This window comes from Channa argus, chromosome 3 (assembly GCF_033026475.1).
Source record: "Channa argus isolate prfri chromosome 3, Channa argus male v1.0, whole genome shotgun sequence".
NCBI classification, from domain to species: Eukaryota; Metazoa; Chordata; class Actinopteri; order Anabantiformes; family Channidae; genus Channa; species Channa argus.
Window position 1 is genome coordinate 29,020,166 of NC_090199.1, and position 17,320 is coordinate 29,037,485.

Below are 17,320 nucleotides of genomic sequence, written 5' to 3' on the forward strand. Positions count from 1 at the left end.
TAATATTATGATAAGTATCAAGTAATCACCAGGTAATTACCATAATTGGCATTATCAATGATAGATCTAAGTCATAGGAGGCCAAAATCACATAATGTGGAAACTAAATAGCAAGAGCTACAGTTAATAAAATGTAATTTGTTTCTAATAATATTCATGGTTATATATTTAGTGATAACTATTGATGATATGGTAGTTTCCAAGCAGTGAGGCCATCATAAGCCACAGCTGCAATAGAGCTCATAAATCCTGTCCCCTCTAATTTTATCTTTTTATATAGGGGCGACTGTGTTGCAGGAAGGTATAGGGGTTGTCCAGCAATCTCGCAGTTGTTGGTTTGGATCCCTCCGGTCACATGTCAAAGTGTCCTTGAGCAAGACACTGAACCCCAACTTAGTTGCTCCCGGTGAGTGTTGGCCTGCTGCATAGCAGCTCCCCCATCGGTGTATGAGTGTGTGTGTGTGATTGTAAGTGCGAATGGGTGAATAAGAAGCAGTGTAAAAGGCTTTGAATGTCAATAGGTAGAAAAGCGCTATATAAGTGCAGAACATTTACATAAATAATATCATGCTGATTTAACTTAAAGCAATTTTCCTAATAGGTTTGTTTTAGTAAGAGCTGTTGACTGATCAGCATAGCAGTTTAACAATATTTGCAATGAACAAAACTTTAAAATTAATTGAATTTTAAAAAACAAATTGTGTGAAGAGGGCATGGAGAGGGAGGGGTTTGAGACCTTTACAGCAACCATGTTGTTAGTTTACTTCTGGAGATGAACTCCAGACGTTTCATCCATCTTTAGCACTAAATAGAAAATATTACCTGGCTCATCTATGGTTATTACATGCAAACTACCAGATGTGTTTCAAGGTTATTACTGCAGCTCTTGGTCATTTGTTTCCACATTATTACCTATGTGTTCTGGTCTACTATTACCTAGATATATCCAGTGCTCATGCTATTATTTTATTTGATTGTCATTTTGATATCCTTGTTACATCATTTTTCAAGAAATATTGCCCCATTACCTTATTGTATTAAATACATAATACACCCCTATTACCTTATTAACTGATGTATTGCTGTCACTTTTACCTTTACCTAAATATTACCCTATATTACCTAATTATTTGGGGAAACATAATCCAGAAGTTTCATCCATCCTGCTACTACCAGGCTGTAAAGTGCTACTTTCTTGCAGTTAAACCTAAAGCTCAACACAAGCCTAACCATAACTGTCACAATATAATATAATGACTATATACAATATTATTGTTTCAAATACAATAAGCTTATGTTCATGTACTGTTTGAGATACACTTTACTCTTCATTCACTAAGATGCCTTTTCTGTGGTATTTGTTACCTGTGTTTCAGGTATGATGGGGCCATCCTCAGGTGAAATTCTATAAAATGTAGACAAAGAAGACGCAACGATGACTGGACTAGGTCTGATGAAACCACTTAGGTCACAGCTGGGAATGTCATTCTCCTCCTGAAACAATAGTACATAGAACATGCCACTTAGACTTTTCATTAACTGAGGGACAATTAATTGATTGAGCTAATTACTCTGCCAGCAAGTACGTGTCAGTTAATATGTACATGTAATTAAAACATAGGCCACAGATAGGAATGTCATCCAAATACTAATCAAGTAGTTATGTCAGTAGAAAACAAAAGTCAAAGTAAAAATGTCAAAATAGCTTGTTAATTAACATTTACAACTTTAGTTTTAGTCATTCAAGTATCGTCAGTCACTAGTACAAGACCCTGCATTACCAGACAAATGTGTACAGTAGACAAACAGTAGTGACGCCACTCACCTTCTTCATGACCAGTGTGTCCATCACGTAGAAGACATTCCATGGCACCCACACAGTTCTATACTGAGTGAGGAATGGAGCACGCTCAAAACTCAGTGTCAGAGATGCTCCACCATTGGCCAGGAGATCAAACCTGCAGAAAAAAGAACCTATGTAAGAAACTAATAAAGCTATGCCTCCAGTGAAAGTGTTTTTCTTTACTTCCATATTTATCTTCAGGTTCAAAGAATTCAATAGGGAGAATTGTCTTGTTTTTTTTTTTTAACCTGGGCTTTCTGGTTTGACTATGAGACAATGACAAATAGTGGTACAACTGATGATTGGTGGCTATTTGAGCTCTGTGTTCCATACGGAAACTTCCATTTGTCAAGTTATTTTAGTGAATTGAGAAAAACTAAAATATCAGATAAAATGTACATAGAAAACCAAATGTAAGATATTATGAATAAACAAATAAAAACAATAAAAAAATACACACATGCCATCCTTGCGTGTTACAGTATATCCATGTTCAGGATAGTGGACAAATGTGACATTGACTCCAATCAGAGGTGTTCCATCAGCTGTCAACACCTGACCTCGAATTACTGACACTAAGCTGGAGCGAGAGAGACAGATAATAGAGATAGGTTAATTTTATTAACACATTACTGTACAACATTTAAATATTATTACAACAACAAAAGCCTAGTGCTAGACTGCAGTGAGGTAACATTCGAAACAATCACTGTGGTGGTAAATGCTTATCTGTGAGCGTGAACGCATTGTAATGGGACAATAACGTTACTATAGCATGACACTCATTTGCATAGACAACACAGTTTATATAATCCACATACAAGTGATCCAGATAATGCTGTTCATTGCTATTAGTCTTCTTATCCTCTCCTTATCATTTCATTTATAGAATACACTGCAGAAATAAAAAGATTTCATATGTTGGTTATACAACAAGACACATGTCATAGCTTGATGGGTATTTTATCATTCATAGCTGACAGTGCACATATTTGTGGACTTCTGACATGGTTTTCCATCACTTTGTTCACTAGCGCCTCTCGTTACATGGGTTATCTTTCCATGTAAGAAGGTCTTTGTTGCTTCTTAAAAGTTAAACTCCCCCTCTCATGTAAAGGGTAGGTTCATTCAAATTATTATAAAAAAATTATAATATAAAAAAGTTTGTTTTTCTTGATGGTATATGGCCCTCAAGATAGATTTATTCTGAGGTATCTCTGTCTGAAATGTTATTTATAATCAAAGAATAATGAAAGTAAATAGAATTTAATTTGTTTGAATTTGTCACCTTCATGTGCAGCATCTTTTGGAGAAAAAAAAAGTCTTAATGGAAACTGCAGACAGACTGTAAGTTGCACCTCACTGCATATTTCAGGAAAATATGGTGTGCAGTGTTTTCACTAAATGAGAGAATAAGCTTACTGCCCCCTTTGGGCCAATAGAGGCATTGTTGCAAAGCAAGAAATCTGCGTATAAAATAAATAAAGTATAAAATGACATGGGTGCTTCCTATTAGCTTCTTTCTCTGCTTCTTTTTCCACAGTCGACCTGGAAATGATGTCCTGTCTGCCATTATTATGCCATTATTGCCATTATTAACGGTATCTCAGTTCCCTTATTTCTGTTAGAAAAAGTGAGGAGGCTGTCTGGGCATGAGCAAGAAAACAAAGGACCATTCATGGAAGTCTTTTACCAGACCACCACACCCCTTCATTAGAGATCTGTCAGTAATTGAATTTTCCATGCAATAACAAACGCATTAAAAACATATAAGTAATGAAATTAAAAACAGACATTGACTTTTGCTTTAACTCAGTGTAAAAATGCAGCCGTAGCTTGATAAAATCATGATACCCTAAATAAATAATTGACAGATTCTCAATAAAAGCCAAAGCTAACATAAAAGCCTGAATAATATACGCAGACTATTATGTACACCCTGTTTCGTAGCACTTCAAAGCTCAGATGCTCTTCAGTTTGACTCAATCCATCAATTCAGATGGGAAGAAAAACTAATATGAAAGAATAAGATTATCATCTTGAGATGATTTTATTTCAAGGGATCAGAAGAAAGTTTGGGGAATTTTTTACAAGCTGTATAAAGTGTTTGGGGCTTTTTTTCCCCAAAGATATAGCAAATATTCTGTACATTAAATGTTAAAACTTAAGGAAGGTGGGGAATCATGGTTGCTGATGCTGACTGGTCAGTTAGAGATACAGTGAGCAAACTATAAAAAAAATATTATTACACACTTATATGACAGTTACTATTGGAGGTACTTTCCTTCATCTAATGTTGGGATTAGATTACAAGATAAAAAAATATGAAATTACCTTTTATTGAATGGACTTTCTCCAGTGATAACATGGGTGGATTCAGGACCAACAACAAAGTGAATGCGCTGGTAGAAAGACCTGGCAGCCTAAGGGAAGTAGAAGTACATAAGTACAGTAGATAGACAGATCCTGCTTCTTATTGTTTGCTATACTAAACGGTGATGTTAGAGGATTTTACCAGGAAATATTACTAGGTTATGTTCTTACTTAATTTTTATATATGATCAGAGGTCCTTACCTGCTGAGGAGCCAATGAGGATGGGGACTGGCTCAGCACCTCCACTGGGTCAGGTGATCCTTTGCAGTATAACTGGTTTTGACAGGAGGGCTGCAAACAGCAGTCTGGATCCATACAATCAGCCAAACCATCTAAAACATGCGCACACACAAATTATATTCCCAAATCTGTGAAAGAAGGATGTAGGATGTAGAAGGATGTGTGATATGGGTTAATTAATAAACAGGTGATGGGGAAGTTGAGGGATTAATACGCAATGAGGTAAGAAAATTGTTAACAATTCAGGCTTATTCAGACGGTAATAAAGATGAAAAAAAGATGAAAAGATAGAGGATGACTGATAAGGAAGATGTTCATGCAGAGAAAATCTAAGCCATATTTAGTGTTATCTAGATTTAAGTACAGTACAGATGACTGTAGTAGGAATTATCAGTAAAAAAGATGTATGATTTAATGAATGAACGAAAAATGTAAAGGAATCAGGGTGTAGAGAGGGAAGAAAATGCATTATTTTGATGAATGGTCTAAAACAGCAATAGTACAGCAGTAGTATGAAAACTTTAGAGGTTGGTGAGGTGACTGGTACCTCTAAGAACTGATGTTCATAAACTAGTACAGTCCTTTCACATCATGGCGGCAACATAATTTATGGCTTGATAATTTCCACAGGCTACCTTTTCTAAGAAATGAAGCCTCATTATTAACGGCAGAGTCACTACATGTACGATATAGTCACCATATGCTCTGTATGAGTCTATTTTCAAAGTTGTTAAATGGATATACAAAAATATATGGTTCACATGTTAATATAAAACACAACCATTCCACAAATACATGTGCTTCAAAACATATTTAAGCAAATATGTGACTTATAATATAGAAACGACACTTCTAAGTGACAGGGATGTGCCAAAAATAGTAAAGAAAGGCCTATATTCATTCCCAAGGAATCAAAAAGCCTCGTCCAGTCCTTAGGCATTATTACATGTTGATGCTAAATATACTCTTTCGTGTCAGAAGAGACACATGGAGTTGTCAGTCATGTACAAAACCAGCACTTTGATATTTAATGCCTAAAGTTATGACTGACTATATAAAGCAAAAAGTCCCCAAGACTTTGTTGGATGGTACAACAAGACACAGGACTCTGTGAAAATGCAAGATGTTGTGCGCTTGATCTCTTTCTTCTCTTCCTTTTTGCTGTTCCCTTTCAGGGTTCACCACAGCAAATCATGTGCCTCCATCTAACCCTGCATCCTCTTCTCTCACACCAACTAACTTCATGTCTTTATGGATATAAATCTTCCTCTACTCCACGTGCCTGGCAGCTCCAACCTATGCAACCTTCTAACGATACATTCACAATCTCTCCTCTGAACATGTCCAAACCACTTTACATTTTCATTTAGTCATTTAGCAGACGCCTTTATCCAAAGCGACTTACAAGTGAGGTACAAGGCAAGTAAGAATCTAAGTCAAGGAGAAAACATCAAAGCAAAGTCCTATCGGAAAAGTGCTCACCTTAATCTGGCCTCTCTGACTTTGACTCCAAAACATCTAACATTAACTGTCCCTCTGATGTCCTCATTCCTGATCCTGTCCATCCTCGTCAATCCCAAAGAGAACCGCAACATCTTAAGCTCTGCTACCTCCAGTTCTGCCTCCTGTATCTTCTGAAGTGCCACTGTCTCTAAGCCGAACAACATCTCTGGTCTCACATTGATACTCTTTTCACACAACACACCTGACACTTTACTCCACCTGTTCCAACCTGCTTGCACAAGCCTTTTCACCTATTTTCAGTCACTCTCCCTTACTTTGAATTGTTGACCCTGAGTACTTAAAGTCCTGCACCTTGTTCACCTCGACTCCTGTTCCACATGGGTCCGTCTATTTCACACATGTATTCTGTCTTGCTGCTGCTAACCTTCATTCCTCTGCTTTCCAGAGCAGACCTCCACCTCATTGTCCTTCACCTTCATTCCCCAGTTATCCTCTTAGTCTCCAAGATCTTGTTAAATAAACTAGTCAGAAACTCTACTGCCACCTCTCCAAACACTTCCATACCTCCACAGGTTTGTCCTCAGGACAACTACCTTTCCGCTCTTCATCCTCTTCAACGTCCTTCTCACTTCACTCTTACTAATCTTTGCTACTTCCTGCTCGACACCAGTCACCTCTTCTACTCTTCGTTCCCTTTCATTTTCCTCATTCATCAACTTTTCAAACAACTGCTTCTTCCAATCACACTCCTTGCACCTGTCAACACATCCTTATTGCTAATCACACTAACCTGCTGTACGTCCTTCCCATCTCTATCTCTCTGCCTCACCAACCTGTACAAATCCATCTCTCCCTCCTTAATCTCCAACCTACCATACAAGTCATTATATGCTCTTAGTTTGGCCTTTGCCACCTCTACCTTCACCTTACGCTGCATCTCCCTGTACTCCTGTCTACTCTCTTCAGTCGTCAGGGTCCCACTTTTTCTTTGCTAACCTTCTTCTCTGTATACACTCCTGAACGTCCTGGTTTCACCAACAAGTCTCCTTGTCCACTTTCCTCTTTCCGGATGACTTCTACCTGTCTCCTTGATCACATTAGCTGTAGTGGTCCAGTCATCTGGAAGCACCTCATGAGCAGCTCAACTCCTACTTGAAAACTAAACAACATTCTGCTTTTTTCAACTTCCACCATTTAGTCCTCTGCCAAGCCTTAGTCTTCTTTCTCACCACCAGAGACATTTTACACACCACCATCCTGTGTTGATCTCTTTCAGATTACGTCTAGACAAGATGTAGTCCACCTGAGTGTTTCTACCTCTGCTCTTATATGTCACCCTATGTTCCTTTGTCTTCTGGAAGAAAGTGTTCACTACAGTCATTTCCATCCTCTTTGCAACATCTACCACCATCTGTCCTTCTGCGTTCTTGTCCTGAAGACCAAACCTGCCCATCACCTTCTCATCGCCTCTGTTCCCTTTACCTACATGTCCACCAAGATCTGCACCAATCACCACTCTCTCATCTCTGGGGATGTTCTGCATCACTTTATCTAACTCACTCAAGAATTTCTCCTTCTCTTCTAACTGACATCCTACCTGTGGGGCATAAGCACTCACAACATTAAACATCACGCCTTCAATTTCCTGCTTCAGACTCATTAAACTATCGTATACTCTTTTCACCTCTAGAACATTCCTCACAAACTCCTCTTTCAGGATAACTCCTGATCCATTTCTCTTCCTATCTGACCCATGGTAGAACAACTTGAACCCTGCTCCTAAGCTTCTAGCCTTGCTCCCTTTCCACCTGGTCTCCTGGACACACAGTATGTCCACCTTCCTTCTCTGCATCATGTCAACCAACTCTCTTCCTGTCATAGTCCCAACATTTAAAGTCCCTTCTGTCAGTCCTACACTCTTGGCTTCACTGTTCTCTCTCTGCCTACAAACACACCTTGCTCCTCTCCTTCTTCGGCCATCAGTAGCCCAATTTTCACCGGCGCCCTGTAGGTCAACAGCACCAGTGGCGGTCGTTGTTAACCCACGCCCTGACCGATCCGATATGGAAACCAGATTCGGTGTGGAATTCTTGGGACTGGCACAAGAAGACACTGGCTTTTTATATATATATATATGTGTGTGTATATATATATATATATATATATATATATATATATATATATATATATATATATATATATATATATATATATATATACATATATATATACATATATATATACATATATATATATATATACATATTTTAAGTAATATTTAAGTCTTCACTGTTTTGTGATCCACAGAATTAGTGTGAGAGGAGCCTGATATCATGTGAAATAAAACCCTGCGATCGTGTATGTGTGTCTATTCTTTGAAAAGTAAAACTAACAAACAAAACATCTAACACACTGCAAATGATAATATTACATTTACAAAAGCCGTTATGATCCTGAGGCCACTTAGGGAGGGAAAAACACAGCTGGGTTACTTTTTAGTCAGATAGGCTAAAAATGCAAGTGTTGGAAAATGGTATGGTGAAATCATCAAGGTGGTGATGCAAGAAAAGTTTTTTTTTTTTCCAACAGATACTCAAATGTCCATCAAGGATAAAAAAAATGGCAATGAATGCAATGGAACTGTGGGATTATTATGCATGTACTATAAATTGTTACTGTGTAGGTTCACAAATATACCTCCTTCATTGTCCTTTGCATCAGTACAGAGTGTTTCCATCGCCACATGACATCCAGCCCCCCTCCATCCTGACTGGCAGATGCAGTGCCAGCCACTGGCCTCCAGAGTGCATCGTCCATTGTTATTACAGAGTCCTGGACAACCCTCTAGGCACAGGAACAAAGACAGTTCAAAAAGTTATAGCAATGTCCGGAAGTGGGATGGGGTCAGACTGGCCAACAGGGAAATAGGTTTCAACCAAAATACATTTTTGAAGATACTTCTGTACTTGGCCGCTGAAAGATGCGGATAATCAAAATATTTTACATCTAACCATTTTCATGCTTTAAACACAGCATATTCAGTGTTTCCCTATCTACTTGGAAAAGCCTCTGAAACAGCATTCAGACCACCATAGACAATATATCCTGCTGAAAGTCAAACAGCCCTTGGTGGGTTTGAAGCCTTGTAAGGTTCATTGAAGTTCATTGAAGTTGTTGTAGTGTTGTGTCAAATCCTTCTACACCACTCTAGAAATATTCTTCATTTTTACCATCTCACAAGCAAAACCAAAAAAACCTAAAACACGTACAGTACATGTGGCCTAGTTTAGACTACTGTTTACTTACAATTATGCATGTACAGTAATATGTGTTACCAGTTTCTTGGTCTAATGTATGGCAATGTACCATCTTTCTTATATCATCATCATGCCTAATGATGATTGTTATTATAGGAGTCAATTGGTAATTTTTGACATAATGTCAAAATAAGTCACCACCTGGATTTAACTAAGCAAAGAAGTAAGAGTTCTTCACTGGATAACTACTCCGGTGTTTAATATTTCTCTTTTCATTTCAGAAGACATACAATATCCCATGGTTATGGAGAAGATGATCTGTATCAGAAGGGTCAAATTAGTGGCCTGCATCAAGCCAAGAAAACAACAATGAAGATTGCTGTAGAAAGAAATGTAGTCTTGATCATTGATCACTTAAAACACTTGGTGAAATCAAATCATAGGAAATCCATGTATACATGCAGCAGAAAATGAGGTTTCCTTAATCACCTAACCAGCTTTCTCATTAACAGTTAAGAAATTAACTTTTCAGAGAAAGATGACTATATCCTGCTTTTACTTAGGTCCATGTGGAAGATTGGTTGGAGCATGTGACATCGTTTTCACATGATGGAATCTCATTGTGTCCAATGGCAAATGTGAAATATGCACGTCTGTTTCAACCAAACATCAGTGGTATGTGTAGTGTGTCTTAAAAATTTGGGTGGTTTGGAAAGCAACAGGTTTGAATCAGCTTTTAGTAAAATAAAATCAGATCACAGGTCCCTTTCACAGCTCAAACTACATAATGTTTTTAAGCTCAAAATGCTGTTTCAAAAGATCTTTCAAGGAAATGCTCAACAACAGTTTTTGGCAAAGGTGTTTTTAAATGTGCATTTTATACAAGCACAAAATATGAGTTTTCAGCAGCTTCAGTCCAAAAATATCACTTCAAAAATCCATATTTGTTAAAGTCATTTCACCCTGTGTGATGAACCTTGCTCCAACAAAGAACTGACAGACTGAAAGACAGATCAGTAGATAAATAACAGAGCTCAATCCATTACCTCACATGTAAGGGGCACAGACCAGCAGACAGACAGACACAGACGTTCACCCTTAGTGAAATGCACTGACGTTGTAGTTTCACATGAACCATAAAGACTGCTTAAAGCCTAAATGGCTACTAGGTAGGTATCAGAAATTAATTCATAGCAATATATTTTTATGTGTAAAGAAGGGATGGTGGTATAGTTGCATAAAATGAAGATGAATACAAACGAAATCAAAGGTGATAGCAAAACAGTCTGAAGATATTACAAATGTTCATGATTGTCTACCAAGTTGAACCAAATCTGAGGGAATTTTAGTCCTGAACAGCAAGCTGACAAAGACTCCAACTTATTCTTAAAAAAAACAAAACCTTTTTTTGCTTTAAAATGTGGATTCATTTGGTCGTATGCCTCTACTCAGTGAGAAAAAAAACACACATGTTAAATCCATGTGAAAACACAACAGTTACACAGATATACAGTGCACAAAGTATAGGGAGGACTTGGTGGTCTAGATTGCATGCCTCCAAAGGCTATACTTTATGCCTCTGTTAGACATTCCCCAATCACAGAATAGACAGTAAGGCTGGCAATCAGATAGACCAATTAATAAATAGTGAGGGTCAGAACCAAGCAAAGCCCAGCTGAGAGACGGAGGTAAAGATGGAGAGATGAGTAGTGAGGAGGGAAAAGAGAAACACAATTAGAGAGAGCCCGCAAAGAGAAGACAGATAAAAAGAGGACAGAGAAGAGCTGGCTAAATTAACACATACATATGTCAGGCTTCTGGATGCAAGACAAAACATGAATCACAGATTTGGGGTTTGTGCGTGTGTATAAATGCATTTCCATTTTTGTGTGTGTGTGTGTTCAAGTGCATCTTCATTTGTGTTTTTGTTGTGTGAGAATCAATAGGGGGACAATAATGATGTAACCAGAAAAACACAAAAATAAACAGACTGCAGAAAAAAAGAAATTATAACACAATATGACAATACAAAACCATATACACTGAGAAAGACTGAATGCAAATGAGAAACAAACAAACAAACAAACAAAAAAAAACAGGGAAAGAAACCCAGAAGGAAATAAATCAAAATTAACAAGACTTATAATTAACAGAATATAGTGTGAAGGGACTGTATTTTGGGGCAATAAGACCTTATTAAATCTTTGGCATGAATTACCTTTATATCCTGACAATAGGAGAGGGCAAGAGGGAGAGAGGGAGGAAAATTAGGGAAAAAAGTAAATCGAAACAAAAGCAGCACTGCCAAATATACTCTCTGTGTAGACAGATGAAAACGGCAGCCCAAGGAAGAGAAGGACAGGTAGGAAGAGCTGGGATCACTGAAGTGCATTCATAAAGAACCTCTACAGAGTAAAAATGAGTTCATTGAAATCTGTCTTCATTCTCATTTAAATTTCACAAAATGGCAAAAAGACAAAGGCAGCTGATAAATGCAAGAATAAGTATAAAGTGTTTCACAAATAACATTTTTAAAAATTAAGAAAATTATTCTTAAAACAACTTTTTTCTGTAAACACAAAAATATTTGAACGGAAAATAGAATGCAGTCAAATAGAAACAGGAAACAAGAAAGAATAGGTTATACAGATTTTTCTCAGAGTAGTGCACAGTTGCTTGTTAAGGCAACCACCACAGCTAACGGTGAAGCTGCAGCTTGTGTTTTGAGTTGCAGTTCCTCTAATGACCTCCAGACATTGCCCCCACAAAAAATGTACAACTTAGGTTTGTCTTTTGCTTTTTTCACACATGCACAATATAAGACTTGATAGCAACTGTGCATATTTTATATAGAGTTACAAAATAGAGCTTGATCCAAATGACAAATTTGAAATATCATGTGTTTGGATGTTTTAGCATTCTCTAGGATTACTTGGTCTACAGTATATGGTTACAGTATTGCTGACTTTGTGTATATAAATTTGATCTATTTTTCCAAATAAATATTTATAATAAATAATTTAGAAAATAATTTATTATTTCTCTTTCCAAAATTATTATGAAACCATAACATTGGGAACAAATCAAGAAGAAAGAAAGAAATCAAATGAAGAATCAAATCATCATCACCCTGTGTTGCAGTCCAAAGATAAACTGACCTTTCTCACTTTGAGTACATTTGATGATAATGATAATATGTAAATGACATATACAACATGTTACTTTGGCCAAGCACTAATTATTCAATATTGACAGCTATTTCTTAACAGTTACATTTCTGAGCAGGAAAAACATGGAAAAATCAATGAGTTAATAAACAAGCTTTGTAACACCTTTCAAAAAATTCAGAGCGATTCACAGATGCTGCAAATTATCATTCATTCAATTTCCACATCTCCTCCTGTTTACAGCAACAAGTATTGCAGTCTAATATAAGGACAAATAAGCTATCTTCAGCAAATTTCTAATGTTCAGCTTTTGTTGGCATTAATGAAATATTATACTGATGTATTTCTAATATTATGCAAACTTCAACAAGTGGACAAACAGTTGAATAAACAGTAAAAACATGATTAGTGCTGAAGGTTTATTATGTCAGAACTGGTAAAAAATTGGTAAAAAAATAAAAATTAAAAAACAATTATTTATTTAAATAATCTATAGGTTGCAGGCAAAAGACAAGAAGAGCTTGATTTTACAGAGCTACAAAGTCCAAAAGTACTTGTTTCCAAAAGTCTTTCCAAACTTTCTTAAAAAAACAATAGTATTTAAATTTTCATGTTTTCTGTTAAGTAACTACCCCAAGCTAAATACTGCAATGTTTTGGATACATTTTTTGTGAAGGTGCTATTTTTGGAGCTGCTTTATGCTTAAATGTCCCTTCATAGATGTTTACTACATTAACACCTGCATAAAAACCTTAAATATATAATTAATCAATGTCAAACTAACTCAAAGTAAAGTTTACGACAAGCCAGAGTATCAATCTCTGTAGACTTTAGACAACTCTAGAGCTCTAGTACGCACTCCAAGCAATAGCAACATTACAAGTGACGCTACTTCTTAGAAACTTATTTGCAAATAAACTCACTTCTTTAGAACCACCTGTATTCTGGAACATACCCTCCACATTATAAATATGTTGAATATTAAAATGTTGTCAGAACTGGGAACTGATTGAGGAGAGAAGAGAAAAGAATAAAGAACACATATGAAAAAAAAGACTGTCAGAATAAATCAATAAATATAGAACCTATTGCTGATGCAACCACACCTGAACAGACACCTAAAGAGAACAGCAAAAGATGATGGGAGGAAGAGAAAGCTGGTGATGAGGAGGTGAAGAGAAAAGAGTACAGTACCTTTTACTCTAATGTCCGGATTGTGAGCTTAAATAAGGGAGAAAAAAGATAGATGGTAAGGTGGAATTCAGTCCAGAAAATTAAAAAGCAGAATTGTTAATAAATTATAAGTGGAGGAGGCTGATTACAAGTCAAACTCTGATTCATCAGAAAACTACAGAGATAAAACAGAAACAAAGAGGTTGAAATCAAACAGAGAAAGTAAAAGAAAGAGAGAAAACTGAAGATCCATAATATTCATCGCATTCATGCAAGACACCTAAACACAAGCATACATATTTTCAGGGTCCAGGATCAAGCTAACCTACAGAAGGCAAAGGGAGCACAGGGAGAACTAAGGGGCATCAGTTTTTTTTACCGTATTTACCTGGTTTTGAGTAAATATTGATTCACAGATTCCAGAGATCGATCTTTGCTGCTCCTGTTCTCAGTAACATTAACTGTGTTACATGTGAATAATATGAGTATAACGTTCCTACTGGTTGTGTGTGGTTCAGTTAGGGCTGCACAGAATGTCTAGTTTGTGGGAAAGCAGACTTATTACAAAGTGGTCAAAAGTGGTATTTTGAGTGTAAAAGTAAAACAGATGAATATATTAGATGTCTTGAGTCATGACAGTGCTGTAAACTGTGAAGTGAATGGTTGTCTACATGGACCCTCAGCATTTTACAGCACTGTCGTTACTCAGGTCGGTCAACAGGAGAACCCGTCCGTGAGATGGTGGACTGAATAGAAAACTGTACTGTTCTGAGCTGTAAATTTTGTTTGAGTGAATGTGTGTATTCAACACACTGTTTACCTGTATTCTATTGTTGTGAGATAATAGATTTTCAATTCAGTCTGTCCTGTCAAGTGATGTCTTGTCAACACAGCACAAACACTGCAAATAAATTACAGCCAGTGAGACTGTTCCTGTCCTGCCTTTGCTCAAAAGTGATCATTAATGTAGATAAGCTGTAGTTAGAGCACCTGCAGCTGACAGTCCATGTGTGGAAAAACATTTTTTGCAGGTTTGCATAGTGATGTAATGCTTTAGTAATTTGCTTTTGCTTAGGAAAATACATCTTTGTTTTTCAGGTGTTTATCGAGAAATTTATCACAGTTCAGTCTGTTATGTGAACTATTCACATTTTTATATCAAAGAAAGCAAAGCTTAGACTGCAGGGGGACCCACCCCCCCTTGATGCACTGAGCTCCTTTCCTCCCCCTGTGCATGTGTGTTTTCCAGTGTGCAGCTACTGTTCCTAGCAACCTGCCCGAGGTTTTGTTGTTGCTTTTGTTGCTTTTTTCACTTTCCACTCACCGCAACCGGTCGAGGCAGATGGCCGTCCACCCTGAGCCTGGTTCTGCTGGAGGTTTCTTCCGTTAAAGGGAGTTTTTCCTCTCCACTGTTGCCTATGGCTTGTTCCAGGGGGAATTGATAATTTTTTCTATACATCTTTATTGTCACGGTCCCAGTTATGGGCTTTTGTTTTCTTTAGTTTTACTTCCTTCCCCTGGCTTTTATTTTGTAGTCCCTCAGTACCATTTCATAGTTAGATTCTTTAGCTTTCTCCTTATTAACCCTGATTGTTTTCACCTGTTCCCCAGTGCATTTATACCCAGCTCTCCACACTGTTCCCTGCCAGATTGTCTCTCCTTTCCTCCTCCCTTAACCCTTCTATAGACAGTCAATGCTGTTGGACATCGCTCTCCCCATTGTGCGTTCTCCCTCAGTGCTCAGCCTGATCCCCAAGTTTGGACTATCTCCCTTTACGTTTTGGTCTGAGGCTTGGTTTCCTGTTTGTTTCAGTGTTTTGGTTTTGTCTTGTCCCCGCTTGTTTGGCCCTGGTTTTAAATGTGGGTATTCTTTCGTCCCCTTCCGTCAGTCTGCATTTTATGTTTAGTTTGTTCGTTTGTTTTTCCCGGTTTGCTCCCCCTTACTTACTTAGTTAGTTCCCTTGCTTCCCCAGCACAGTTGTAATTTAGCTCCTTCCCTTCCGAGTGTGTTTAAGTTCATGTTCTCTTTTACATGGTTTAGTTATTACCAAATGTGTTTTTCTTGCTCTTCTCATGGATTTTTGTTAATAAACCGTCATTTACCTTCAAACCCCCCCTCACCGTCTCCCCTTTTGGGTCCTAATTATAAAATTATATACACTCAGGTAGTGTGACATTTATAGTCGTGACTTTATTCTGGAAAGTGCCTTGAGATGACTTTGTTGTGAATTGGCACTATATATAGTGCCATAAAGTTGAACTGAATTGAACAGTGTTGCGCACTTGATGAAAGAAGAAAAAACGGCAAATGCAATATGTTTATTTATCCAATCTAAGTAGTGTAAATTGAAAATTTAAAGGAATGTAATAGATTCCACAATTGATTCCGGACTTTGTGAATGCAAATTGAATGGAATCAGAAGATCAGTGTCAATGTCCAGCTCTAATAAATACTGTCACCTCGTTGCTTTTACTTTAGCTTTTGTAGCTTCTGCAAATAAAGCGCAGCAAAAAGTGCTGAATTGCACTGGGTATACAATAAAAATCATAGGATGTTCTTAAGGCTTGGCTATTTGCAATCAATAATTATAGAAACCATTCTAAAGTGAGGACAGAGTTTTCAGAAAAATCCAACACAAGGTTTAAATATGGTAAAGATCGGAGGACAAAAGAAGAAAAGGGAAACCTGATTACTGTCATGATTACTTTCCCCAAACATAAAATCCTGTCTTTACAAGCAAGCTGTTTGTTGGCTAATTGCTCCTACTGAATTTCTCATCATCAAACTTTTGTTTGCTTTTTTGTTCTCAGTGTCCTTCTCACTGTGTGAATGTGTCTGTGTGACAATAACTGAAGCCAGTTTGCAGCTCTTTCACACTGCACTGTTGCTGTCTGTCCATTTGACAGCAAACAAGCTTTTTGAGTGAAGGGTTTGGTCTGATGAAGTTGCCAGAAATACCCCAGTATCTGGAACACGTCAACAAAACTTGCAATGTTACTTACAGAAAAACACAACCCTACTGTAGATATGAAACAAAATACAAAACAACCAAACAAAGAGAAAAAAAAACATGGAACATACGCAGAGCTGCATTTCACAGAATGCTTCAGTGGCTTTCGGCTCATTCTTTTGGGTTTTATGGCTTATTGCTCATATAGGATAAATAACTGTTTTCAGCACCAGCAGGCAGTTGTTGCTAACCCACTGTACACTAAATGCTTAACATCAAATTAATTAACTAGCTACTCACTGCAAACAACAGCTAAAACTTAAAAAGAATCCCTTATTTTCGGTGAAGACCAACGCAGCCTGAATATTTTTGCAAATTAATGAATTGAAAAAGGTTAGAATATAGTCTGCACACTACATCAATGTTCTCATTTGCTTCCAAACAAAACCTTTCAATAGTGATAGTAGGTAATAAAAAAGAAGTGTTTTTAGCTTTTTTCAGCGTAAATGGGTCAATTTTCACCAATTTTAGTGAGAAATTCAGTTTTTAAAAACCTTAATCAAATTTCTTATAACGGTTCTATAAATACAAATATATTAATTGACAATTCAAAAGAACAGGGTTTGCAGTAAAACTGATCACCCAGGATAGCGATAATTTTACTGATGACACAAAATGCTGAAGATGAAAATGCAGAACAGTTTTTTTATTCCTTGTACATGAGTCACCAGTATTTATGCTCATTTTACTAATGTTGGGAAACTAATGACAAGAAGTACTTAATAGATGTAGAAGTATAAAATCCATGTAGATTTTTCTACATATTTTCATATTTGTCTTTTTTTACACCT

General features: G+C 37.0%; 1 protein-coding gene across 13 annotated transcripts in view; it reads right to left on the minus strand.

Annotated features, from left to right (window-relative positions):
• LOC137124082 (teneurin-3) overlaps positions 1 to 17,320 on the minus strand; it is a 379,316-nt gene that overhangs the window by 59,230 nt on the left and 302,766 nt on the right. For 9 of the 13 annotated variants that reach the window (XM_067498733.1, XM_067498732.1, XM_067498734.1 and 6 more), the window contains 7 exons: positions 13,540 to 13,566; positions 8,619 to 8,765; positions 4,419 to 4,549; positions 4,178 to 4,266; positions 2,304 to 2,423; positions 1,826 to 1,958; positions 1,366 to 1,494 (listed from right to left, as the gene is read on the minus strand). In XM_067498733.1, coding sequence (XP_067354834.1) covers positions 1,366 to 1,494; positions 1,826 to 1,958; positions 2,304 to 2,423; positions 4,178 to 4,266; positions 4,419 to 4,549; positions 8,619 to 8,765; positions 13,540 to 13,566 — 776 coding nt within the window. The remainder of the gene's footprint in view (positions 1 to 1,365; positions 1,495 to 1,825; positions 1,959 to 2,303; positions 2,424 to 4,177; positions 4,267 to 4,418; positions 4,550 to 8,618; positions 8,766 to 13,539; positions 13,567 to 17,320) is intronic. The other 4 variants (XM_067498743.1, XM_067498738.1, XM_067498737.1 and 1 more) reach the window with 1 other exon arrangement.